This window comes from Peromyscus eremicus, chromosome 9, assembly GCF_949786415.1.
Source record: "Peromyscus eremicus chromosome 9, PerEre_H2_v1, whole genome shotgun sequence".
Classification (NCBI taxonomy): Eukaryota; Metazoa; Chordata; class Mammalia; order Rodentia; family Cricetidae; genus Peromyscus; species Peromyscus eremicus.
This window is the reverse complement of record NC_081425.1, coordinates 1743116-1768742: the sequence shown is the minus strand read 5'-3', so window position 1 is coordinate 1768742 and position 25627 is coordinate 1743116. Positions and strand designations below refer to the sequence as shown.

General features: G+C 45.1%; 1 protein-coding gene across 2 annotated transcripts in view; it reads right to left on the bottom strand.

Annotated features, from left to right (window-relative positions):
• The window catches only part of Tmtc4 (transmembrane O-mannosyltransferase targeting cadherins 4), a 62854-nt gene extending 39064 nt beyond the window's left edge, over window positions 1-23790 (bottom strand). For both annotated transcript variants that reach the window (XM_059273161.1, XM_059273163.1), the window contains exons 1-5: window positions 23707-23790; window positions 18418-18630; window positions 13960-14075; window positions 12669-12885; window positions 5927-6014 (exon numbers count right to left, since the gene is read on the bottom strand). In XM_059273161.1, the coding sequence (XP_059129144.1) occupies window positions 5927-6014; window positions 12669-12885; window positions 13960-14075; window positions 18418-18579 (583 nt within the window). In that variant the 5' untranslated portion in view covers window positions 18580-18630; window positions 23707-23790. The remainder of the gene's footprint in view (window positions 1-5926; window positions 6015-12668; window positions 12886-13959; window positions 14076-18417; window positions 18631-23706) is intronic.
• Between the last annotated feature and the right edge of the window lie 1837 nt (window positions 23791-25627).

Genomic DNA, 25627 nt, shown 5'->3' with positions numbered 1-25627 from the left:
GCCTCAGTCCGTGTCTCTATCATCTAAGATGATGCAGTCCCTTAGGTCAATGGAGGCAAATGCTGAAGGAGTGGAGGGAAAAGACACTTGTCAGCACTAATGCACACAAGTGCCAACAGATGTGACCAATTTAATGAAGCATGTGCCTCCAACTTGGCACTCCTTCCAGAGGGAGGCTCTCCTTTCAGCAAAAGCAGCACATTGTACAAGCTAGCCCTCTTCACCACCCTCTGCCTGGCAGCTCCGCCGAGCGAAACTGGCACATCATGGTGTGTGTGGGAACCGCGCCACCACGACAGGTGGTCACAGCTCTGTAGCTGCCAGAGCTACACAATGAGCATCAGACTTGTGTTCCAAGTGCTGGAACCAACAAGCCTGCTTCCATGCATAGAATGAGAGTCGGACTTGCTGTCCTCAGACAGGGAGGAGAAATTCAAGCGAGGGAGGAACCGAGGGAAATGAAGGCAGAGAAGAAAGATACATATAGAACACCACGCTCAACAGTCTACTGGCAATGACCTCAGGCCTAAAAACAGGCTTCCATATTTCCATATGACACAGTTAGGCAGTTAACTATTTTTATGGCAATTTTTTATACTGTAGTAGTCTCGGCTCGCCTCAAACTTGCAATCCCCCTGCCTCTGCCTCCAGAGTATAAGGTGACAGGTATAAGTAACCCCATTGGGTACACTTATTTTTTAAGCATCATGATTTCTAAGTCAAAGAAAAAAACGCATCTTAAATGAAATGAAAGGGAATGAAAACTCTGGATTCCTGGCTGAATTACAACAAGTCAGCAGCAGAGTTAAAAAGGCTTAAGAATTAAAAGCAAATGAGCTCTGAGATCCTGTTGGCATCTGGCTGAGCTGAGACTTAAAGTGTGTGTTAGAGCAATGTAGCAAGACCATCCCTCTCTGGAAGATCCCTCCTCCCAAAGCGAGGGAGACTTTCAGTCCTAGTTTAAGGCAACATTCTAGCAAGCTTACTGTACAGGGCTTACCTGTCTCCAGTCTGAAACAGCGGGCTTTGAAGGAGCTTTTGGTATTAACAAAACATCTCATGAGAATAGCACATTTTTAGTTTGGGCATTAAAAAAAAAATTCCATGTACCTTCAATTCATCTGATTTAACGATTTTTTTAAAGTAAATGTCTGATGCCTTTATAAGGACAGTTTCATTTAAAAAAAAATTCTGTTCCAAAAGAGCTTATATGATGACAGCACAAGAAAGAAAAGAAAAGAAAAAGCAAACCAGGCAGAGCCCTGGAAACGACAGTGAGCAGATTTCCCTCCATTCTCTGAAAATGCCAGGGCGTCAGAGCTTAGCAGAGTTGCCTCCTAATAAACTCAGGCCTAAAGATTGTTTAGACTTTATAATCATACAGACTGCGCCTATAAAGAAAGCTAATGAGGTTACCAAAAAGGAGCTATATAGCCTCTCAGAGAGCCCTCTAACAGGTTAAGTCAATTCAGAGCACTTAATTTCTGTTCCCTTATAAAATAGTATTAACTCAGTTCCCATGTAAAAACCTCTCTCAAATATCAAATTTACATGTAACTAAAACCGGACCTCCTTTTTATTGACTTTATATATTCAAATTCTCAAAGTACAAAGACCAGGTCTTTGAGCTGGTTGCTTTAAACATTAAGCCTCCACATTAAACAGCATGATTATTTTCATTCCAGTAAAAACTGCACTCCTACTACAAAAGAGTTTTAATTCTCTGCTGTACTTACAAACACAGGCAAAACATTATGCTATGGTGTGAAGCCATAAGGACTGCCTGGCCTACGTTCATCTGAATTGACAAGCTAGGGAAAAGAAAACTGATGATTTAAGACACATGGAAACATAGACACTCAAATGCCTCTTAATATGAAAAGCTGTGTTCTGCTGGACCGATGGAAACCTGATAGGGTGTCAAAGGTATTCGTGGTGCAAAGGCCACCCCCATCTATTCCGCAAATGCCATGAAAAGGTATCTTTTCTTGAGCACATGCAGAGAGGTAGGGAAAGGAAGGACCAGTTCAGGAGGAAGAGTGGAGAAGGGGATCACTCAGCAACTTGGGCATTCTAAATAATGCAAGCTGTATTTTAATCAGAACATCCTGGACTGGGGCTAGAGATGTAAGTCAGTGGTAGAACATTTGACTGGCACATGTAAATCCCTAGGTGTGATGTTGATCATGTGAAAAAAAGTATTTTTACATACTTAAATATGATGTGTGTGTATACACATATATGTTGTTAGGGGTTTTTGGTCTTTTGGGGGGCCCTCCACCCAGCTCCCAAATAAATTCACTCACGGAGACTTATTATTAGTTACAAACACCCGGCCTTTGCTTGTCTTAGTTTCTAACCAGCTGTCCTTAACTTAACTTATCCCATCTACCTTTTGCCTCTGGGCTTTTTCTGTTCTCTTACTTCTGTAAACCTTACTCTTACTCCGTGGCTTGCTGTGTAGCTGGGTGGCTGCCCCCGGGTCCTCCTCCTTCTCTGGCTCCTAGATCTCTCACCCCAGTTTCCTGATTCTATATATACTCTCTGCCTGCCAGCCCTGCCTATCCTTTCTCCTGCCTTGTTATGGGCCAGTTTTTTATTAGACCATTAGGTGTTTTACACAGACACAGTAACAGCTTCAGAGTTAAACAAATGCAACATAAGCAACAGTAACACCCCCTAAGATACTATTCCCTAACAGACACACATATAATACACGTGGGACTGTAACCCCCTGGGGTCCTGTGGACTTTGTCTTTTTAGGTTTGTAATCCCAGCACTAGACACAGGGCCAGCCCAAGAAACGCTTTTAAAATGTGACTGATTGGTGAGGGGATGAATGATCTAAATTGACGAGTCCCTGTGGTACTTTGATACCTTTGATACTTGAACAGTATCAGAGACCACAAGCACGTTTCACTAACATCTTTCATGCAGAGGGAACTTTCTGTTCTTCCTCTCTGAAGGTTTATGGACTTTGCATGCAGCCGGGTAGTGTGGCGCACACCTTTAATCCCAGCACTCGGGAGGCAAAGGCAGGCAGATCTCTGTGAGTTCGAGGCCAGCCTGGGCTACAGAGCGAGATCCAGGACAGGTACCAAAGCTACACAGAGAAACCCTGTCTCGAATCCCCGCCCCCCAAAAAAAAGAAGAGATAAGTCTTAGGTAATATATATGCTAAGCTGAACATCAACATGGTGCTTAAGGGTGTTTCCACGGAGGCGGTACTTACTCCAACAGAACATTCTACTCTTGACATGTTTGGAAAAGTCAAGAAAACCACAAATATAGAAAAGTTCTTGGAGACATGGTACCTCTGTCAAGAGACAAGGGAACACTTGGTGGTGCACAGGGGACAGGATGGGAGGTGATGAGGAGACCGGGTGGCTGGTTTATGCCCTGGTCCGGAGGAGCAAGGCAGGCTGCTCATCAGGACACAAAGTCCTTAGGTAACTACAGTGGGGGTCAGGCCTATGACCCTGCTCAAGAGAGAGAAGGGCTTCCCTGCAAGGAAACTAATCAGTGTATGTAAGACCCCCTCAGACGACTTGGAACCTCTGGACATGCCACGGAAATGCAAGGCAGAATTCCATCTTTCCACAGACAGAAAAACCAGGAGCGCTGACAAACAGCAGTGAAATTAATTCACAATGATGAAGACTCTAGAGATGGCGATTTCAACCACCCACTTTAAACTCTGCAGTAACTAAGGTATCTCCAACTCAAGCACGCCAGGGCAAGTGAACAGTTAGGGGGCAGAAAGGATGCAGAGATCCAAGGCTGAGAGTAACTTCCAGGATCAAGGCACTAAGGACTGAAACTACCAACTACCACAGCTTCATACTTCCCAAAGACCACGTAACCACAAAGTGTCAGAGACCAAGCGGAACAACTCTGCAGGCTCCATTTGATCTACTCTTTCCCATCTTAAAATGAGTTCAAGTTAATCAGTAACCAGAATTCCAGGGAGATGAGGTGACTACAGACAAGAGGTAGACAGAGGGCTTCTGTGAAGGCTCCCACATCCACTGCTCTGTCTTCTCACGTATTCCACATGAGCCCATGCCACCACTGCTACTGAGCTACAGACAGGAAACATGTCCAAGTTAACTTTACTGGAGATATTTACGAACTTAAGGCCTAATCATCTCTTTCTCATGCTAAAGTAAATGCAGTATAAATGATAAAATAGCATCACTGGACCAAAAAAGAAAAGTATATGACTAACAGTTTTTCACTGACTTCCCAGGAATCGACGTATGAATAAACTGAAAAACTATCACACACTGAAGTACCTTCACCCTCACCATCGTTTCTAAAGACTCCATGTGTATTCATTTTGCCTTTACAGCACTAGGAATAGAACCTGGGGCCTCTCTATGCCAGGAAAATGATCCACTACCAAGCTAAACTCGCAGTCCCAAAGGCTTCATAAACCAATTACTTTTTGTATGGATGGCCCTTAGAAACAATTTTATAATTATAAAGGAACTCAAAAACAGATATACATATACTATATAAATATTAATGCACAAATTCATGAATTGGAACACAGAATAAAGAATCCAGGAAGGGAATACAAAGTAGCTTTAGTTTTTTTTCACCATCTGAAAGAACACTCCTTTCAAAATCCTAACAAATTTATCAGTTCACTCATTAGAAGGACTGTTTAGTGTTGTGATTTTCCCTATGACTTCGCAAGAGCAATCTTTAAAAGCAGTGGGAGGTTTTATATGATGCAACCTACATGTTAAATCTATTGATATTTAATATTTAATATAAATACTTTCTTCAAAAAGCACTTCTGATGACTCAAATCCATTCTTAATTGCAAGTAGTTGTTTTAATAAGTCTATGTTAAGATTAATAAATTATGACTTAAAGAGACATTTCTGAAAAAAAAAACTACAAGTCTGAAGTTTTAATTTTCTTGGAGAAAAAGTCTGAAGCTGAGAAGCTCCTATGTTTCTGTAGATTGCGACTGAACTGCCAATGTTAGAACATGAAGTGACATTAGCTGTAATAACCATGTCCATGAGGGGGGAGACTCCCTCTGGTTCCTGATTCATAATCTTACAGAAAACATGTCTGGTGCTGCCACCTCTACAGCTGTGCTGTGAGACTGTGGCAGGTACAACCTCCCCGGATCATCAGGAGTGGCCACGAGTGGCAAGACCCTGCCCAAGGAACTGATGGAGGTGTGCCTTTCTGCCGTGTTCACCTTTGGTCTCGGGAAGAGGAGTGGCTCCTTGCTTTTCTCTACACTTGAAGCTATTCCACTCACTTGTCCCCAGACTCCTCCTAGGTATCAACTGATATGAAGTGTTTCTTTGTCTGGGCATGATTTTAAAAAAATGACACAAGGGTGTGGGGTATGGTCACGCCTACCCAAAGTAGACATCATCGGCACGGGACAGAGTCCCCCTTCTCTTATGTTGCAATGGAGCTGCATGTCTGAGAGAATGAGAGACACAACCAGAGCTCAGGTTTAGCCTACATGCCAGGAAGGGGGAGGGACAATGGAGCGAAGACTCTCACAGGCTGTTTCAATCCACCCCTGGAAATTATGATGGGGCAGCGTGGCCATAAACACATATGATGTCTACAGAGTCCCAAGCTAGTGTGCAACTGTGTAATTTTGCTGGAAATAAAACAGCCCCCTCCCTAACACAAGTGCTTCTGTAGTTCTGCTCAGCTTCGCTGCTCACCAGGACACTGGTGTGGGAACTCTCTGTCATTGACTTAGAATACTGCATTGTGAAAAGGGTAGTGAAATAAACACGTGTGTGAAGAGTCTAACCCTGTGACCTACTGCGCCTCAAACAATAACCTTACATGAACAGACTAATCCACTGTCTGTTAAAACACTGTTCCAAAGGACAGAAATATGAAGAAGGAGGCAAATGAAGGCAAACATAATGCTTACTTTCTTTAAATGCTTGACAGTAGCCAAGGAAAGATAACAAAAAGAACAGGGCACACAGGAGGTCTGCGCGGCCAACAACACCAGCGACCTTAAAAGAAGGGGGGAGAAAGATTTACATAAAAAACATTTAAGCATTCCTAAATTTTGGATATACAAAATGTTCCTTAGACACAAAGCAAGCAACTCACTAGACCCACCCCTATGACATCATGTTGGCAGTGCTGTTCAAACCCGATGGTGTTATCTTACAGCTGGTTCGTTCTCTTCACCCTCACTGGTACAGAACTTCACTTCATTGCTTTAAGAGAACCCGGGCTGTTTGAACAGACTGTTCTGGGCACGGCACATGTCTAGCAAAGCAATGTTATTTAACACACTACACCCAAGAACACCAGTGACCCAGGTTTCTCATGTCCCATAGGAGATTTTCAATTGAAAGTGTTACCAGCTCATAGTGCACAGTACTAAAAAAATAAGTCCTGGGACCAGTAAGATGGAACAGTGGCTAAAGGTACTTGCTGCCCAAGCCTGGAGGACCTGAGTTCAATCCTCAAAACCCACAAAAAGGGGGAGAACAAACTTCAGGGAGTCCTCTAGCAAGCATATGGATCATGGATGGCATGCATGTCCTACCCCCCCCATCATAAGGCATGCACATACATCAAGCATGCATGTATGTGCACACACAAATAATAATAATAGTAATAATAATAATAATAAATTAATAAAAATTTAAATCTGATTGTAAACACAAAGGATATAAAAGTAGGAACTATGTTAAAAGTTTAGGCGGCAAAAGATAGGTTAATGCCTCTGAGCCGCCTCTGCCATCTCTTCCCTGACTCAAACTGGTTTAGAGGGTTAACCTGTGAGGTGAAGATGCTTCTGAAGTGACCAATGAGGTAAAACAGATCACAGTTCCCATCCTTTCTCTCTCCTCATTCCCAACATTGACAACTCTACCTTTTTTATCCGTCTTTCCCCTAGTGACAAAGATGCTGTATAAAGTTTGTGTTCATTTCTTCCAGGCTGATTACCCCAATAACTGCTTTCCAAATGTAAGGAAAAACACAGAATTCTGCTCATGAGTACTGCTCTAGTTTGTGGGGTGTCCTTTACTAACTGGCACCCAAATGTCGCATATATCAAATCACTTTAAAGGATGGCAGATTAATCGCTTCTCAAAGGACAGATAAAATTCCATGCCTGTGGAAATTAGTACACATACATATGTTTCATAGGGTGTGTATGGTCAGCAGCTGAACAAGAATGCTTTAAGTTTTCCTTCTACACATGAAAGGCTGAAGTGTACCGTCTACCGTAGTTGTAGTCCCCCATTACATGCACTGGGAAATCCACAGGGTCATGCAGAGATAAGAGGACAGAATGAGTAGATGAGTCCATCCTAGCAAGAGCATGTGTGAGAGGAAACCTAGAGAGGCAAGTGTGATGGTTAGTCCTGGCAACTTGACAGGATCTAAAGTCAGCCAGGAGACAATCTTCTTAACTGAGGTAAACTCCCTCTAATGTGGGCAGCACCATTCCAGGGTCTTTCATTAATAAAGAGGAGGAAGTGAGCTAAGCACTAGCATTCACTTCTCTCTGCTTCCGGATTGGATATGCCCAGCTAGCTCATGCTGTACTGCCACGCCTTCCATACCAGGATGAGCCGCAGTCCACCCTTCCTTCTGAAATTGTCAGGGACTTTGTCACGAAAATGGTATCAACCAGGACAGGAAGCAAGGGGCAAAACAAGCTTCATGAACCTGGAGAGAACATGGTGGATCACTGGCGGGTTAAATGAATACATAATGAGTTATAGACACTCAGAGGTAAGTTCAGTCAATCAAGGGCACGCTGAGTAATGAGAGATGCAGCTAGAGACAAAGCCTGGCACATGGTAAGTGTGGCTCCCTGTTAGGTCCCTTCATGAATCCCAGAGTGCTTCTAGAAATAGGACAAGGTGACAGACAGGAAAAGGACCAAGGACACCTTGGGGGTGGGGCACTGCTTCTGAGGCCCGGTGGCAAATAAGGAAGTGATCAGAGCATCCAGGCTTTGTGGGCCTCCCACTGGGAAAAGGAGAGGAGCTTTTTAGAGCTGTGGCTTTGGACAGAGTGAACCCCAAACCCTCTTAGAATAGAAGCAACCAAAGCCAATGCAGACCAGCAAGCTACGAAGAGGCAGGGAAAGAGAACCAGGACTTCTTGGAGGGGCTGAAGGGGAAGGAACAGTTCGGACAAGAGCCAAGGACGAAGCCAAAAGGACCAGGCTGTTGAAGCCCCTTCTATCAGGGTGGGTAAGGTGCATGCACAGAACTGCCAGGAAATGAACTTTAAACAAGTGAACTCATTTTCTAAAGCAAAGCTTTTCTTTTGGTAAACTGCTGTCTTTCTGGTTGGGAGCTCAGTGTTTAACAGCTGAGCTGTCTCTCCACCCCTATTTTGGAAAACTATTAAAGACAATCTCAAGTCTTTAAGTGATGAAGATTATACTGCCTGACATAAAAAGAAATGAAAAATAAACCTATGGCAAGTGTTTTAAAGAAGCATTTAGCACTTCAATAACATTTGTCAAGAGTAATTAGAGAGAGCTCACAGAATAGAATCTCAAAGGCTATCCAAGAGCAGGTCTATCTAACCATTGGAGACTGGACATAAGGAAGACAGGGCTTGCATTCTCTTCTTCCTTCCTTCCTTCCTTTCCTTTCTCTTTCTCTCTCCCTCCCTTCATCCCCTCTCTCTCTTTTTCTCTCTCTTTTTTTTGATATTTGCAAAATATGTATTTTCAGGCAAACTTCTCTCCAGCAGTTGTATTTTTCTTTCAGATTACCTCAACACTTCTGTCAAGGTTTTCTGGAAAACAACAACACATCCTCCCTCCAACAGATGGCATCTGAGTTTCCTTACTAGGGACAAGAATTAAGAATTCAGGGGATGGGAAGGAGGTGGGCAAGCATACCTCTACTAATCCCTTTCGTGTTTCAGTGTTCAAATCTGGGTATGATGGTTCGTGCCTACAATCCCAGCACTTGAAAGGCGGAGGCAGGAGGACAAGAGTTCAAAGCCAGCCTCATCTAAATAGCTACTAGTGAATTTGAGACCAGTCTGGGATGGAAAGACCGCATCTTGTTCCCTCCCTGGCAAAACATCTGGCTCAGTAGTGGATGGGTAGAAGTCCTGAAGAGGCCTGAGTTTTCCTGGTACCAGAAGCCAGGCACTTGTCCTTTAGCCATGCTTTGAGCACAACGGTACTCATGTCCTCAAGGAGTCCTTGCGGGTATCTCATCCTGATGGGTAAGCCAAAACCAGATCAGGGCCTAAGCAGTATCTGCTCATGCTTCTCCTCCCTCACAGGGAACCAGTACCCTGCCAGAGGCCTCATGTGCCTACTAACAATCCACAATGATTTGGGATGGCTTACCTGGGGGGTAGGGGGTGTTGATTAATTTTGATTTATATCATCTGAGGAACAAATCAATTTGGTTGTAATGATCTCCCTACCAATCAGAGCACAGATGGGGATCGGGCTGAAGGGTGATCATTTCATCCCACTTTGCCTAGGGCCATCTTGGGTCAGAGGTCAGAACCCTGTATGTCAGAAGCACTGGACGGCTTGATGTTAGGTGCTAAGTTGGTTATGGTGGAACACCTCTACAATTCCAGCACTGGCTATGAGACACCCTGTCTCCAAACAACAACAATAACAACAACAAAGATCAAGACAAAACAAAAACCCCAATAATAACATAAAAGAGAAAATAGAAGTGTTTATTTGCAGTGGGCAAAAATATCTTCAGTATTAACACTGGGGGGGGGGACGTTCTTATTAATTACAAAGACATGCATGTCATTAAAACCTGGTAGGGCTCCTGCTGATACTCCATCCTCCTAACACACAGATACAGACACACATTTACTCCAATCTGCCCTGTCCTCCTGCCACAGGGAGCCACATGCAGGGTGGAACTGTCATAGCCACATCACAGCAGAGACCCAGCTGTCTCTCCCATCCTGGTAGGACACCTGTGAGGCATTCCTCTGCCACCTGAAGATAAGCTCCAGGTGTCTTGCTCTTTGCACATGTTTAAAGCGGGCATAAAAAAATGTAGAGTGGGAGATAACAAGGAAAAGCTGATAAGAGGAAATTGGATAATGTGTCAAAATAATGAAAGGCAAACATGCAAAGTATCTGTCTGTGAATGCTAATTTGTAATTATCCCTTATTTTCCAAAATTCAAGTTTAAATGGCTGTCATGGATTGGCTGAGAGATGAAGAGAATTTTCAAATATTCCTTTCTCCCCACAGGTAGCTACCGTATGTGTGTGTGTGTGTGTGTGTGTGTGTGTGTGTGTGTGTATACATGTGTGTTCCTGCACCTGTGTGTGTGTATGTGTGTGTATATGCATGCGTCTCCTGCATGTGTGTGTGTGTGTGTGTGTGTGTATGCATGCATGCTCCTGCACCTGTGTGTGTGTACACGTGCGCACTCCTGCACCTGTGTGTGTACGCATGTGCTCATGCACATGTTTGGTTGTGCATGTAGAAGCCAGAGGTCAACCTTGGGTATCACTCCCCAGTGGCAGGTCACCTTGGTTGAGATAGGGTCTCTCATGGCCCCATAACTAGATAATGAGGCTAGGCTGGCTGGTCCTAAGTACAATCTCTTTCTCCTTCCCCATATCACTACAACCAAATTGATTTGTTCCTCAGATGATATAAATCAAAATCAATCAACACCATCCTCCCCCCAAGTAAGGAGGAGGAGGAGGAGGAGGAGGAAGATAGAGAGACTTCAAGAGCAGTTCCTGGGACTATAGAAGCACACCCCTATGCCAGGAATTCTATGTGGGTGCTGGAGATCAAACTCGGGTTACCACACTGCACAGCAAGCACAGTACTTCTCTAGCTGAGCTTCCTCTCCACTCCCCCCAATTCCTTCCAAAGATATGAAATATGGCCTTTTAAGAATAGCAGATAACTGCATTTATCTACAAAGTGTGTGTGTGTGTGTCTTGTGTATGCACAAACATGTGTAAGCATACCCAGGCCTTGAAACTTTTCATAAATCAATTTTTCAATACTTAAAAATCAGAATTTTGGAAAACCTTTGGTTAATTACTCAATTTTATTTTGGTTTTATGATTATGTCCAATTAGACAAGAAGCAAATAGTCCATCAGGGTTTTTCCATAAGCCTGTGTCAGATGCATGCACGGCATCTGAGAGGACACTGCAGCCAGTTCTGACTTGGTCACGGTTGTGCACAGATAAGATAGAGGTTTAGAGTGGACTCCTGCAGCATCGGCCACAGTCTTTCACAAAAGATACAGAAGACCACAATAAAAACTCCACGGTATTCTCAAAACCAAAGAACAGACATTATGAGAAATCAGATGCCAAAAACAAGAATTCTGCTTAACATTTTAGAACTGACTTTAAGACCCTCAACAGAATAATCAGTTAAACGTAGGCATTTTAATGTCTGTTAGAAGTTAAAGTGCCGGGCGGCGGCAGCGCACGCCTTTAATCCCAGCACTTGGGAGGCAGAGGCAGGCGGATCTTTGTGAGTTCGAGGCCAGCCTGGTCTACAGAGTGAGATCCAGGAAAAGGCGCAAAGCTACACAGAGAAACCCTGTCTCGAAAAACCAAAAAAAAAAAAAAAAAAAAAAAAAAGAAGTTAAAGTCCACTGTGAGAGAAACAGCATATGTAGCATTCTAATCCAGGTGTTTTGTGCTACCAGAATGACTACATCCAATCTCACTTCAGCAACATGCCACTTCACATCTTCCAAGTGCTCAGGTGTGCATATGGGGGTTTGCTGGCAACCTCGAACATGTCCAGTTAAATTTCAGCAGTCTATGTCTAAAGCGTACTCTTCATGTCCTAGGCACAGAGACAAGGCTACAGGGTAGCAGGCTAGGCTCCTGTCACTGCTGTTCATCACCTGGCCAAGGGGAAGATACCCAGGGAGGGAGGAGGAGGAGGAAGGCAGAGAGACTTCAAGAGCAGTTCCTCTGTGCCAGCATGGGAACCTCAGAGTTTCAGTATACCCTACACTCACTTTCTTAGCCTCTTGGGAAACTTACTGCCTGTAAAGTTGTACCAGATCATCTGATGTTATAGTGCTTTTATGCCGATTATATTAAGAAAGTTATTTTGTAAATCATACATTTAGCTACCACAGAAAAACTGTCCCAGGCCAGGCGTGCTAATGCATACTTTTAATCCCAGCACTGGAGGCAGAAGCAGATGGATCTCTGTGATTTAGAGTCCAGTAGGGTATACCTAGGGAGTTCCAAGCCAGCCAAGGCCTACATAGTAAGACCCTATCAACCTCCAAAAATAAATAAAATAAATGAAAACTGCCCCACCCAGTCTCTGCACTGAGGAAGGGTTCTTAACTGCTGGCCTTTAGGCTGCAAAGTCAGGCAACATCAGCACTCATGCCCTTGAAGTTTATTTTATCACACAGGCTAAAGACAGTGCCACCCAAGATCACGGCACACTCTGAGGAGAAAGTCTCTCAGTATGGTAGCTGTTACTTGTCCATAAAGAGATGTCTCTGACCTAGAACTCACTGTTTCAAACATCTCACAGGGAAAGCATTTCCTGAAGACAGTATGATGTGTACTCTGTAACCAAGAGGAACACATGCAGAGCCCATTTCAGAAAACCAGACAGCACACAGATGTCTTACTTCTCATACACATGCAGACTGTCACACGTGGGTGATACTTACACACTCAGTGTGCACTGGATGGACAGCAAACAGCAGTGCCGCCAGCAGGGACGCTCTGGGGGCAAGGTGTACCCTCCGGCCTTTACTGGTGTACTGTAGGCCACCGAACAGTACCGAGAAGACGTCTAGCATGAGGATGGAGATGCCACCATGCAGGAGGATGTTGACCACATGGAAACCCATGGGGTAGAAGCCTCCTGACAGATAGTAGTTGATCCTGCAACAAACAGTGGTTGTTCACAGTGGATGCAGAAGCACACACAACAGAATGGCAGCTGTTGAAAGATCGTAGTGCCTCCTTCATGAAAACAGCACCAAGGTAATAATCCTGTCCAGCTAAGAAGCCTGAAGAAACTGTGAACACAATTAGCCATAGAGGAGAGCAGGAGAAATGGCCATGTCACAGGGGAAGGCACTGAAAATACAGGGAAAGGAAAATCAAAAGGAAAGCTAGACCTTTTTATTTTTATTTTTTTAAGTTTCCCCAAGAGACTATTTTCCAAGGACATGATAAACCACAAACCCCTCCAGGCTACCTCACAGGCGCCTAGATTTAAGCTAGCCACATAACCTACATATCTGCGCAAAAAGGTGCTTTAACAATGTGTACCCCAGCCTTCTTCCGCAGGATATCTTCCTATTGTTAGTGGGAGTCTTTCTTTTGACTACTTCTCAATTGCTGGTGGTTCTAATTGTTTTTAAATGTTTCTCTGCAAGATCTATACACAAGAATTTAAATGTATCCCAGGATCATCTATAAGAACTGTCATGTGACTAGTAACTGGTTAACAGGGACCAGAAGTCATCTTTAAACTTCATTTTCACTTTATATAGTGAGTTGGTAATAGTAGGACGATTCAGAGCTTCTTTTTGTCATGAAAAAAAAAAAAAAAAAACCCACAATTTTATTGGATGCCTGTGTTGCTTTGATACATATCCATTGTTCCCCTGGTGCTTTGCTAACCAAACAGTAAAGGGTAAGCTCTCTGAGAACCAGAGAGACAGATGCTTTGCTGGTCTGAGCATCATCCTTGCAGAGGCCAGGCTAATCTCTGCATAATTCCAGTTTTAGTTTGTGCAGCTGATATGGAGATTCCTCAGGCACATCGTCCCTGTGGCATACCTCCTAAGACCTGAAATAAGCACAGACACCTTACAATACATATGTGCTCCACCTACCAAAGAACTAATGACTGGACCACGCCTCCTCGCCCCCCCCCCCCCACATACACACATACAATGTCACATAGAAACCTCGAATGATGCTTCTGTTTCCACTGTTACACCTTACCTGAAAGTCAGGACAGTAAGTGGCCGGTAGGACTTGTGGCTGGTATTGCTGCTCAGTCTACTGCCCCAGAAGTCATGATGCCACAGGTCCCCCAAGGGTGTGTCTGATTGGAGGTCCTGCAAGAACACAATGGGACATTCTGGACAAGGAGTCATGAGCCCCCCCCCAGTCTTGTACCAAAGCCTTGAAAACTCCCCCAAGCTATCAACTCTGCTCACTTGGTCCTTCCTACTAGCCCTAGGCCCAGTTCCCCCCCCCCCCCCCCATCATCTCTTCTCCAGGATATGGGCAAGCTTCTTCAAAGGGCCACCTTATCTTCATATTTTCTACACATAGTACTTCTAAATGCACATTATCTAGCTAATTACAATCTTTTTAATAGCTTTTTACCTTCCTGGGTCAAAGCTGATGTCCTCTTACGGGTGCCATAGCATGGCCTCCGCACCCATCTGTCTGACTCCATGACTTCCCTCCCCAGAGGCTTTGCACAGGTAAGTCTGCCCTAGGCGGTCATCTTCAACCCTCTGACATCCCAAGTAGATCTCAAGCCATTTCTGTAGATTCCAGGGCATCTCATATCTGTCCCCATAGCACCTGGCACACTAGTTACTAGTTACTCTAGTTACTCTGTCACTAGACTGGAGCTCCACAAGGCCTGGGCTGAAGTACAGAGAAGGTATTTAAACCATGCTGACAGAACAGACCACTCAGCAACATAAGGTCACTACTATCCTTTCGCAGCCAATGAAATAAGGTGAAGTATTAGAAAAACATCCAGTTTAAACAAGTATGGGCAAATACAATTCTTAAAATTTCCACTTTTGGTCATGAGTTAAGCAGACTGTGAAACTAGGGGAAAAAACCTTCCATACAATTTTAAAATATGAAATTACTAAATATTTGTGGTGGTATTATATTTCCCAAAATACTGTGCACCCTAATAAACTTATCTGGGGTCAGAGACAGAACAGCCACAATATTAAACATAGAGGTTAGGCAGTGGTAGCACACGCCTTTAATCCTAGCATTCCAGAGGCAGAAATCCATGTGTTCAAGGATACAGCCAAGCATGGTGACTCATCACGCCTTTAATCCCAAAACGTGAGCCTTTAATCCCAGGAAGTGATGGCAGAAAGCAGAAAGATATATAAGGTGTGAGGACCAGAAACTAGAAGCTTTTGGCATTTGGCTGGTTAAGCTTTTAGGCTTTTGATCTACAGTTCAGCTGAGACCCATTCTGGATGAGGACTCAGAGGCTTCCAGTCTGAGGAAACAGGATCAGCTGAGGAACTGGCAAGGTGAGGTAGCTGGGGCTTGTTCTGCTTCTCTGATCTTCCAGCATTCACTCCAACAACTAGCACCAGGTTTGATTTTATTAATAAGAACATTTAAGATTCCTGCTACAAATATTAAACAAAACTCTATCTTTCTGCTGAGATAATTTAATCTTATATTATACCAAACATGCCTAAATGCATTTTTCTTACATTTAAAATATGAAACTAAATGCTATAAAAATTAAAAGAGGGGGCTAGAGAGATGGCTCAGCAGTTAAAAGCATGGTTAAAAGCATGTTCTGCTCTTTCAGAGGACCTGAGTTCAGTCCACAGCACCCATGTTGGGTGGCTCACGACTCCTTCTTACTCATGCTCTACATCTTCACATGAGCCCTTAACTCCAGCAGGTATATGTACCTAGTAGGAAAAACTGCATCATTACCAGCTTTCTAAGAAATCGTCTTTTGAGCACAAAAGGATGCTCAAACTCAGAAGAAATGGCTAAGTGGCTAAGAATGAATATTGCTCTCCCAGAGGACCTGAGTTTGGTTCTCAGCATCCACCTTAGGCTCACAACCACCTGCAACTCCAGCTCCAGGAGATTCAGTGGCCTCTTCTGCCACCTCAGGAACCTGCATACATGTGGTGTGCGCACACCCCTCCCCCCACACACACTTTAAAATAATTTTTCCCAGACAGAAGAGGTGGTTAAATGACAGATGGCCTCAAAGAATAAATATCCACGTTGCAATATGGACTTTAGTACTTTCTATTGAATGAAGTGCTTGCCGACTCAAAGGGAAAGCTTCAAGAGGAGGAACAGATGCAAAGTCGATCACTTGATTCTCACTGTGACTTTCACTTCTACCAGCTTAAGTGGCCTTAAAAATTTAGATCCTCCATCTAGTGAGCCAGTTGGATGTTTTGCAAAGATTACAGGATCCATCTGCTAACTCAGCGACAGAAGTGGGAGCCCAAGTCCCTGTGTTTGCCACAGAAGTGCCTGTTCAGTTGTGAGGTTGAGAGCAGCGTCTTACCCTCCTTCCGAACAGAAATGAACACCAAAGAAACTCTAAATATTTAATTAGGCACAGCCTACACGAAGCAGAGTGTGCGAGAGAAAGGTCAATTTTCTTTCCTAATGATTTATGGGAACACTAGATTGTATCTGAAATTCCTCTAACAGCCCTGCTTCGGAGATCGTCTTGAGGAATAAAAATGTCAACTCAGCACAAAGAAGCATCTAGCAAACAGAATCCACCCCTCCCCCAGCAACCACCTGTTTACATCACGAAGACATGGCTTCAGGAGTGGAGGTGTGCATTCCATTCAACAGGGAAGCAGATTAGGGGGGCTGGCAAGTTAATGCAAGGGGCTCGAGGTGACCTTACAGAAAATACTGCTCAAACCACGCTGAGCAGAGGCACAAGACGCCTGTCCACTTCCCCTCACACAGGGAAGAACTACAGTAATCATCAGAGCACTCCACACACCAGAGCCCAGGCTTCCACCTTCCCAGCTCAGTGGAATTTTCCAACACAGGTTCTGAATTAACCCTTCACATACCCAAGTAGAGGAGTGAAGAAAGTCACCACAATAAATAACAACTTAAAAAGGTGAATCCTTGTTGGAAAAGTTATTCTGTGGCTAGCAAGCCTTCAATGTGGCACAGTTGTTCAGAGCTACTCACTTCTTAAGGAGTCACCTTTCACAGGTGGCAGGTGAACATTGACAGACACAGACATGGTGGTGTGTACCTTTAACCCTAGCACTCAGGAGGCAGAGGCAGGTGGCTCTCTGAGTTTGCAGCCAGTCTGGCCTACATAGCAAGTTCCAGGCCAGCCAGAGCAATATAATGAGACCCTGAAAAAACAAAACTAAAAAAACCCCTAAAGCATTATGCTACAAACAAAACACCTGCAAGTCAATCATGGCTTTCTACAACTTCTTAACATACAGTCTTGCCATGTGTCTTCTTCGATATTTTCTATGTAAAAAGGCCTCTTCTTCATTTGGTGACAGCTATGATTTAAAATATATATATATATATATATATATATATATATATATACACACACACACACACATACACATACATATATATGCTTTATATAAATGTATATATTTTATAGCCTTTGTTAACTTGTGTCTGTACACACACACACACACACACACACACACACACACACACGAAAAAAGACATACCATGGTGTGTGTGTGTGTGTGTGTGTGTGTGTGTGTGTGTGTGTGGTTAGAGGACAACTTGCAGGACTCTGTTCTCTCCTTTCACAATGTGGGTCCTGGGGATTGAACTCAGGTCATTAGGCTTGGTGGCAGATGCTATCTTAATGGCCTTCATTTCTTACTAGCATGCAACAGTTGTGCTGCAAAAGCTCCTTCAATGACATGCCCCAGAGAGACGGGCAGGTACATTTCTTCAAGTTCTGGCCAAGGGTAAGCAATACAAGCTGTGTGCTGAGTAAGACTATCACAAAGTCTCTACCTCATGCCACTTTGGAGCACCGGTTCGCCTGCCTCCAAGTTTCTCATGCTCATTGTCTTTTGGCCCGTTTGAATCTTTTCCTTCTGACTATTTTCCTAGCCTTACAAAGGTGTAACTGGTGAACAAGATGGACCAGGATTTTGCAAGGTCAGCAAACTTGAGTCTACAAACATGAAATGAGTGGGAACACTGTATCCCTGGGCAGCACACTGCTTTTTTCCAACAGCTGTCAGCACCCGGCCCTCACACAGTGGAGGAGAGTCATAGCCAGCTGCTGCCTAACGTAGATCACACACCTTTCAATAGGTGATTAGACCCATCCGTCACTAGAACAAATTGATGAGTCTCTTCCTTTCCTCTCACAGTTCTGCAAAGTTTCATAAAACCTGAAGTACTCAATCTGCTTTGCTCTGCAACACCCCTGGTCTTGTAATCTTAGCAGAATGGCCCCTCTGATACATGTATGAATGGAGTCTCCTGGGCACAGGCAGGTGCTGCAGATCTGAGGCAATAAATTTAGGGGATAATACATAAAATGAAATGGGAAATCCACAGCTTAAGTGAGACCCAGACCAAGAGTCAACCCAATCTTAACAGAGAATTAACACCAACTTGGATGATTACTGAGACAAAAGCAAACTCGCATGCTTAAGTTTCCTAGAGGATAAAGACACAAACCTTATTGTTAACAATAGCTTCAGAGTCATCAAAGACAAAATCTCCATCATAGCTCCTGGCAAAACACACGAGGGAAACAAATCCTACTACTAACTTAGCCCAGAAAGGGGGAAGGACAGAAGATGGGATGATGTGATCCAAGTCAGCATCCAGCTCTGCCATCTTGAAAACTGCAGGCTGCCAGCCTCCTGCTCCAGCATTATGCTAGGAAATCTGCAAGGGAAATAACATCATGTAAATACCCTTAAGCACACTTCTGCAGTGGACATCTTTACCTTAAGCAAGAGCTAGATCAGTAGGTATGCTGTGATTGTACAGAATATGATTGTTAAGACATATTAAGTTGTGGTTTTCAAACTTCAGTGGGTAGGAAAGTGACCTGGGTCTCAAGCAGATTTCCCAACAGTACCATGACCTATGAAATTTGAAGTTCTTGGGTTTCTGATGTTTCCTTTTAGAAATTCTGACTTAATAGAATCCTGTACTTACTAGCCCCATAAAGTAAGTCATTTTTATTCTCAGAGCCATCTTACAAGGCTTTTTAAAAAGTAACAATCCCCGGGCAGTGGTGGCGCACGCCTTTAATCCCAGCACTCGGGAGGCAGAGCCAGGCGGATCTCTGTGAGTTCGAGGCCAGCCTGGGCTACCAAGTGAGTCCCAGGAAAGGCACAAAGCTACACAGAGAAACCCTGTCTCGAAAAAAAAAAAAAAGTAACAATCAATTTCATCAATTCAGGGAAATCAGTAACTATTCATTGTTGACACACCAAGGGGTGGGGAGTTAGAGGGCACTTATGAAATGTGACTGTGACCCTGATGCTGACAGAGCCTATAGTCTGTGTGTAGAACTCAAGGACATAGTCAGTTAGTTGAAAATCTTAGAGAGGGGACTCATGAGGTGAGGGCGTATGGCAATGATTGATTGAACTGGGGTTCACATAGATATAGAGTAACTGATTTTTTTTGAAAGGTTCCAGAAATTACTAAGTTGTCCCAATTCTGCACAGAGATCTGACTCCGAGTACTGGGAAGAGTCAAGTTAGGAATACATACTTATTTCAGCGAAGCCTTGCTATTTAATAGCTGTGTGACCTTATATGATTCTCTATGTATTTCCTGTGGATCAAGACAAAATGTAAGACCTTTCTAGCTGTGAGAGTTGCTTAACAGCCTGAATCAATTCCAAGACTCAAACAAAACTATCTGCAAAACAGTTACCTGTTCTCATTTCCACCACACCCTCCACAAATGTTTCCTTCTGGCCAGGATGCTCAGTTCCAATCTTGTATAAGTTTGGAGAGTTAGTTAAACTCTCTGAACTACTTCCTCACTATTAAATGGAAATGAGACTGCCTACCTTAGAGTTGTCACTGGATTTTATTTTTAGGAGGGGGTAGGGGTAGGTGTTATTTGGCTTATAGGCCCATCACTAAAGGAAGTTGTAGAAGGAACTCAAAGCAAGAACCTAGTTGTAGAGGCCATAAAGGAATGCTGCTTACTGGATTGCTCAGCCTGCTTTCTTACTCAGCCCAGGCTCATCTGCCTAAGGGTAGCACTGCCCAGTAGTCTGGGCCCACCAATATCAATTATTAATCAAGAAAATACCCCCACAGGCTTGCCTACAGGCCAATGTGATAGAGACATTTTCTGAATTGAGCCTCTGGGGTTTTAATGGACGTTTGGAGAAGGCCAGCTATCATTATACTTTCTGTGAGTTTGAAAGTCTTTGCAAAATCTCCTTTAGTACTGGCTTTTTGGTGTAAACGTTCTGGTCCTCCCTACTAAGAGAACAGCCTTCATTCTGATTTCCAGCCAATGGCAGAAAATTCCAGCCCTCTGGGCTGGGATGCAACTTAGGTCTGTTTGGTTTCAGATCTCCAAGTAAATACTGAGATCAACAAGAAGCCAGCCAAATACGAATCTCAGGCCACATTTTTTTTTTTTAAGTGTTTTGTCTAAATAAAGGTAGAGACTGATGGGCAGCACTGATCCTTCCCAGAGGCAGGGTCCCCTTTACAATTAAGACACAGAAGCCTGCAGCTTTTCCTCTGCTTGTTCCCTGAGCATCACTGCCTGATGTAAGACTTGCTCTTAGCCAGCGTTGGGGAAAGAGCCCACCCTCTCTCTAGCTTTCTTTTCTTTCCACTGAGAAGGTAAACTAGGGTTTAAATCCTAATTGCAGCCAGGTCACCTTGAATACCTTGATTGTTGTTTACATTCTAGCTAAAGAAATTGCTCCTGCTACTTCAAAATTAAAACAAGACTGAGTACTTAGGAAGACACTGTGACTTTAAGAATGGAAGGAATAAATGTGTTATTTAATTTAGAAAATCAATGTTCAGGAAAACAGATGGTTTATACCAATTTTAAAGGTATAACAGACTATGTGGAAGCCACAAAAGGTCATATAACGGTTCTGATGTTCTTGGGGTTGAGCTCTAAACATTTGAATATGAAATTACAGTTTGTTATGAAGTTCAAATGGTCTTATATTACTGATTTAAATCAGTTGATGAAATAATCTGTTCCTAAATTAGCTGTTATGCTTTTCCTGGCTATTCCTATTCATAGCCCAAGCCAATCATCATTCAAGCCCACATATATGTAGGGTAGACTATGGACCTTGACATTTGGGGTGCCCTGGTGGGCCAGTCCCTCACTTTTGGGAAGTCAAGTGAATGGACGAATTAATGTCAAATAATCTTCTCTTCCCCTGGGGGACCAAAAGCATAGGACCTACTGTGCAGGCATTCTGTCCTCTACCTAATTCTCAGTCCTCACTGGCTCTTGCCATTTCATGGAAGCATTTCTGCTCTACGCTCTCAGGGGACTCCCCCTTAATCCAATGCTTTTGCTGCTCTCTGCAGTGAAAATATTCAAATGCTCCCATTTGTTTAATAGACTTGTGTTCACATACATAGCAGAACAGTCCAGAATATGCCTTTTATCAGAAAATGTTACAATCCATTAGAAACCCATGCGAGGTTCTCAGAATCCACAGCAGCAGTCCATAGCAAAGGTTCTGGAGATAGATGAACACGAACTGGTGGCGGCATTTCCCTGAGCTATACTGTTTTCCTAAAGATCAGTTTCTTCAGTAGAATAAGGTACCACTGTGTTCTTTGGGCGGTGGGAAGGACAGAGTGGGGTCATACATGCAGTTAGTCTCCATTTCCACATTGTTTTCATCAGTTCGTAGTTCCTGATCCCATCTTAATGCTTATGGTGCCATCTTAACAACCAGCAGAACCCATCAGGTGACAGGATGTACCCAAAAAAGAGGAACCCTTCTTCAGCCTGTGGCTTCCCTGCCATCTTTGTGTCCTCTACAAACTCTATACCATACAATGACCCTGATCCCAACTGATCCATCCTCCATCAGGAAGTGACCCTTGTTCTACAAAAAGGCTTGGTACAAGGGTAAGTGAAACCATGCCCCCATGAGGAGGCAGAGGAGACCTTTATATCCATGTCACAGTATAGGAAAGGACTTTCTGGTTTTGACTAAGCAACATATCTTACTGGTCTTCTCCAGGTAATGCCCTGCCTGGGAGCTCTGGCTCCTCAGCTACAGCACTCAGTCACTCAGCAGTGACCCATCTACACAGAACCTACCATGAGTAGTCTGCAAAGAGACAGTCACACTGACCAGGTGAGTGTTCTGGTGGCTATTGAACTGTCTGAATTGGTTCCTTAAGAGTGGTTCAATGTGGAACAAACCAGTAGTCTTTATCCCCAATTCACAGACTCCTAATATTAAACATTGTTTTTCAGGACATTAAAACAACTTCATCTGTGAATCAAAAGGTAAAAAAGGCTTCAAACAGTGTCTCCCCAAAGGCTAAATTGCACTGAACTGTGAACCATGAGCCCCTAATAACTTTGGACATAGCAGCCCAGGCTGCAATAAAGCAGTAGTTCACAACCTAGATGATTCACCCTGGAAAACCAGCAGCCATCACCTAACAGAAGATTTTACCAAAGGCATGGAGAGGCTCTTGTCCTCTACATTAAGGACAATGCAACCAGGGCCAGCTGTCCTCCAAGATGGAGCATGACCTTGCCTTTAGAAATTAAACAATGTGATGGTTTCTGACCAGCGTTCTGGCACAATGCAGGGAGAGCTAACACACAGAGTGCCCAAGGCAAAGGGGCCAGCCATCCTCTGTAGTGCTGAGCCAAAGGCAGAGTAAGGTTCATCCTGTTGTGACCCACCTTAATTCAAGAATGCTCAAGTGGCTGCCCGTGGGAGGTTTCACACTCAGAGTTCCTGCCTCAGAAAGTTTCCACTTTGCTAGTTTGTGGTCATTTTCCCACCTAGGCGGGGCCAGCCCGCTTGACTTTGACCCAGTTCCACCTGGGGTTCATAGCTTATTGGCGGTGCAGGTACAGGGGACACTGAGGGGATTGATATAGTCAATTATCACTATAGTTCTTTCTCAAGGAACTCTCCCCATCCATCTGTTCCTGGGGAGAAAGCAAAGTGTGGATGATTCTGTGGCTAGGTCTTTCCTCTAACTCCTTTCTTTTGTGTGCAGTTAAAAAAAAAAAAAAGAAAAAGAAAAAGAAAAAAAGAAAAGAAAGAAAGAAAACACAAACAGCCCACAGCCACAACATCAACAACCCAGACTCCCCGTGGAATTCGCCGGAGGTGAGGCAGTAGCCGCACCACCTGCTCGGTTTCCCCAACTCCTGGCAGCTCGGTGGCTCCAGGCTCCCAGGCCAGTGGTACTGGCTTTGCTCCACAGCGGAGAGCGGAGTAGCTGGCACTCCAGGCGCTGCAAGGTGGCTCGCCGCGTAACCCTGGGCAGGCAGCCAAGCTACCCGGCTGTGTCCAGCCGTCTCCCGTGCCTTGGCCAGCTGGCGACCAGGCACGGGGACCCCGCGGCCAGGTGGCCGCTGCATCGAGTGCACTCCCGGGTCATGAAGCTGTTGTGCTGCTGGGTCAGACAGTGGCAGGCAGGGGGCTGGCGCGGCGACCTCGGCCGTAGCAGGGCAGCGCGGGAGCCTGAGCCCGGGGCGCGCACCCCTTACCGCACGTTCTTTGTCCGGGGTGCGGCTTCTACCAGGGCGCACACAGCCCGGGGCTCGCGTCCGCCGGTGGCAGCTCGGGTCCCATAGCTAACTCCTCTAGTAGAGGTGCAGGGCTCGGGCACCGCCCCCAGGCCCCGGGCCGCCGCGCTGGTCTGGTGGCTCTGCGGAGAGCCTGGGAGCCCGCACCCTCTCCGCGCCCAAATGCGCTAGCCCCGCAGCTGCGCTCGGCCCTCAGCGGGCCACTCGGCGCGTTACCTGCAAGGAGCCCAAGCGGCGGTCGCATCTCCCTCCCGCGTGCTTAAACTCCGGCAGCTCCCCAAGCCCGCCGCCAGGGGAGGGGCCTCCCGGCCCCCTCCCATCCCGCCGCGTCCCGCCCCCCGCCGCGCCGCTCCCCACTCGCGACCGCCCGCGAATGCCTAGTCTCAGTCCCGCCCCCCGCCGTGTGCCCATCGGTTGTCCTTCCCGTCACTCACACGCTCCTCTTCAGCTTATTGGTACGTGTGGGGGTGACGTCGAACTGGGCGCTCACGGCGAAGGAGGCGCAGGGGCGGACCGGCTTCGCTGGGGAGGAGAAAGCGCAGCTGGGATGCGAGGCGGCGAGGCCTGGCTCCTGCTCCCCGGGGATCCCGTGCGTTCTGAACCTTGTGCCTGGCTTGGCCCGCGCGCTCCGCCGAAAGCGTGTGGAATCCCTGCAGAAAACCCCGACTCCACACTTCTTCCTGTCTGGGAGGAGTTATTGAAGATGTGTCTCTACTTTCTCCTTCTTGAAACGGGAAGTGAGTTCTTCCTCCCTAGGCCCTGCAGCCTCAGGACTGCACCACCTCTTTGGAGCAGAGCCCTGCAGCGTGCTTCCACACTCCATTGGATGGCACACCTCCCTTCTGATGGGAAGGCCACCCGCTCACTTCCCATTCTCAGTACTTACCTTTGCTGCCACCTTCAAGGAAGAGAAAACCTTTTGTACTTTCCCCTGCCTAACCACACACCTCAAACTTCCAATGACCACCGATGCCCTCCTTTCCACCCTCCTTAAAGCGTCAGTCTCTGATCTGTCAACCTCTTTGGAGTGGAGTCCGCATCCTCGGCATCAAGTCACCTCCAAGCTTTCCTCTGCTCTGTGTCATGCTGCCTCCTCCTGCCCTTCATCACTGAAGTAGATGCTGTCTCCCCCACCCCCACATGTCTCCAACTCCATTCACTTGGCTCCCATTCAGTGAAACTGCTTTTGCTAGTTATCCCTGCTGTCTTCTGCCCTTACCAAGACCAGAAGACATTTTGCTTCCCAATGCTAGCTCATCCCCAGATTTCTTCTCCCTCCTTAAAATGCCCTCTTCCCCCGCCTACTGCTTCCCCACTCGCCTGTTTTACCCAGTCTGCTTGGCAGGCTTGCCTGCCCAGAATGATCTCTAAGAGTTTTAAAGATCTCATCCTTTGATCTTACTCCACAAATTTCCCTGTATGATTTAATATGCCATCAACACTCTGATCAATATATTTCAGACTTAACACTTCTGCTCCTTGCTATCTCTGAGTTCAAACCCATTTATCTAGTTCTTATTTAGCTTCTCCCCTTGTGTATGCCACCACATCTCAAATGGTAAAGCATCCAACACAGACTTTCTCTGCTTTCCTTCTACTGGTCTGTGATGCCCAGGGTACTGACATCTTGTTAGTGTTTCTGGAAGTCTGCCTCAGTCCTGGCATCTAACAAATCGCCATGGTCCTGATTCCTAAGTGTCTCTACCTTTGTTCACCTCCAGTTGGCTGGTATTAGGAATTTAAGCTGTTGGTGTTTTTTTTTTTTTTTAACTTTTTGTGTAACTTAGCATTTTGTGTGACTTGGAATAATGTGATGCATGTGAGATATAAATTAGCTGCCAGGCAGCTCTAATAGGAGCTAAGCCACAGAAACAAGCTCCAGGCAGGCTACCAGCCAGCTCAATTACAAGCCAAGCCCAGGACAGGCCTTAACATGCTAATGAACTAAACCCGAGATGGTTAGTTGGTATTCTGGTGAACTAGCCCCAAACTGTGAGTCCTGGTAGCACAAAACTACTGCTCAATGAAATAGAAAAGTGGAAGATTGCAAATGATCTCTAGGGTGACACTGCCATGCTCCAGAGACACCACTCCTCTAGCCTCTGTGTGGATAGCCATTGGCAAGAAGACGAGACTG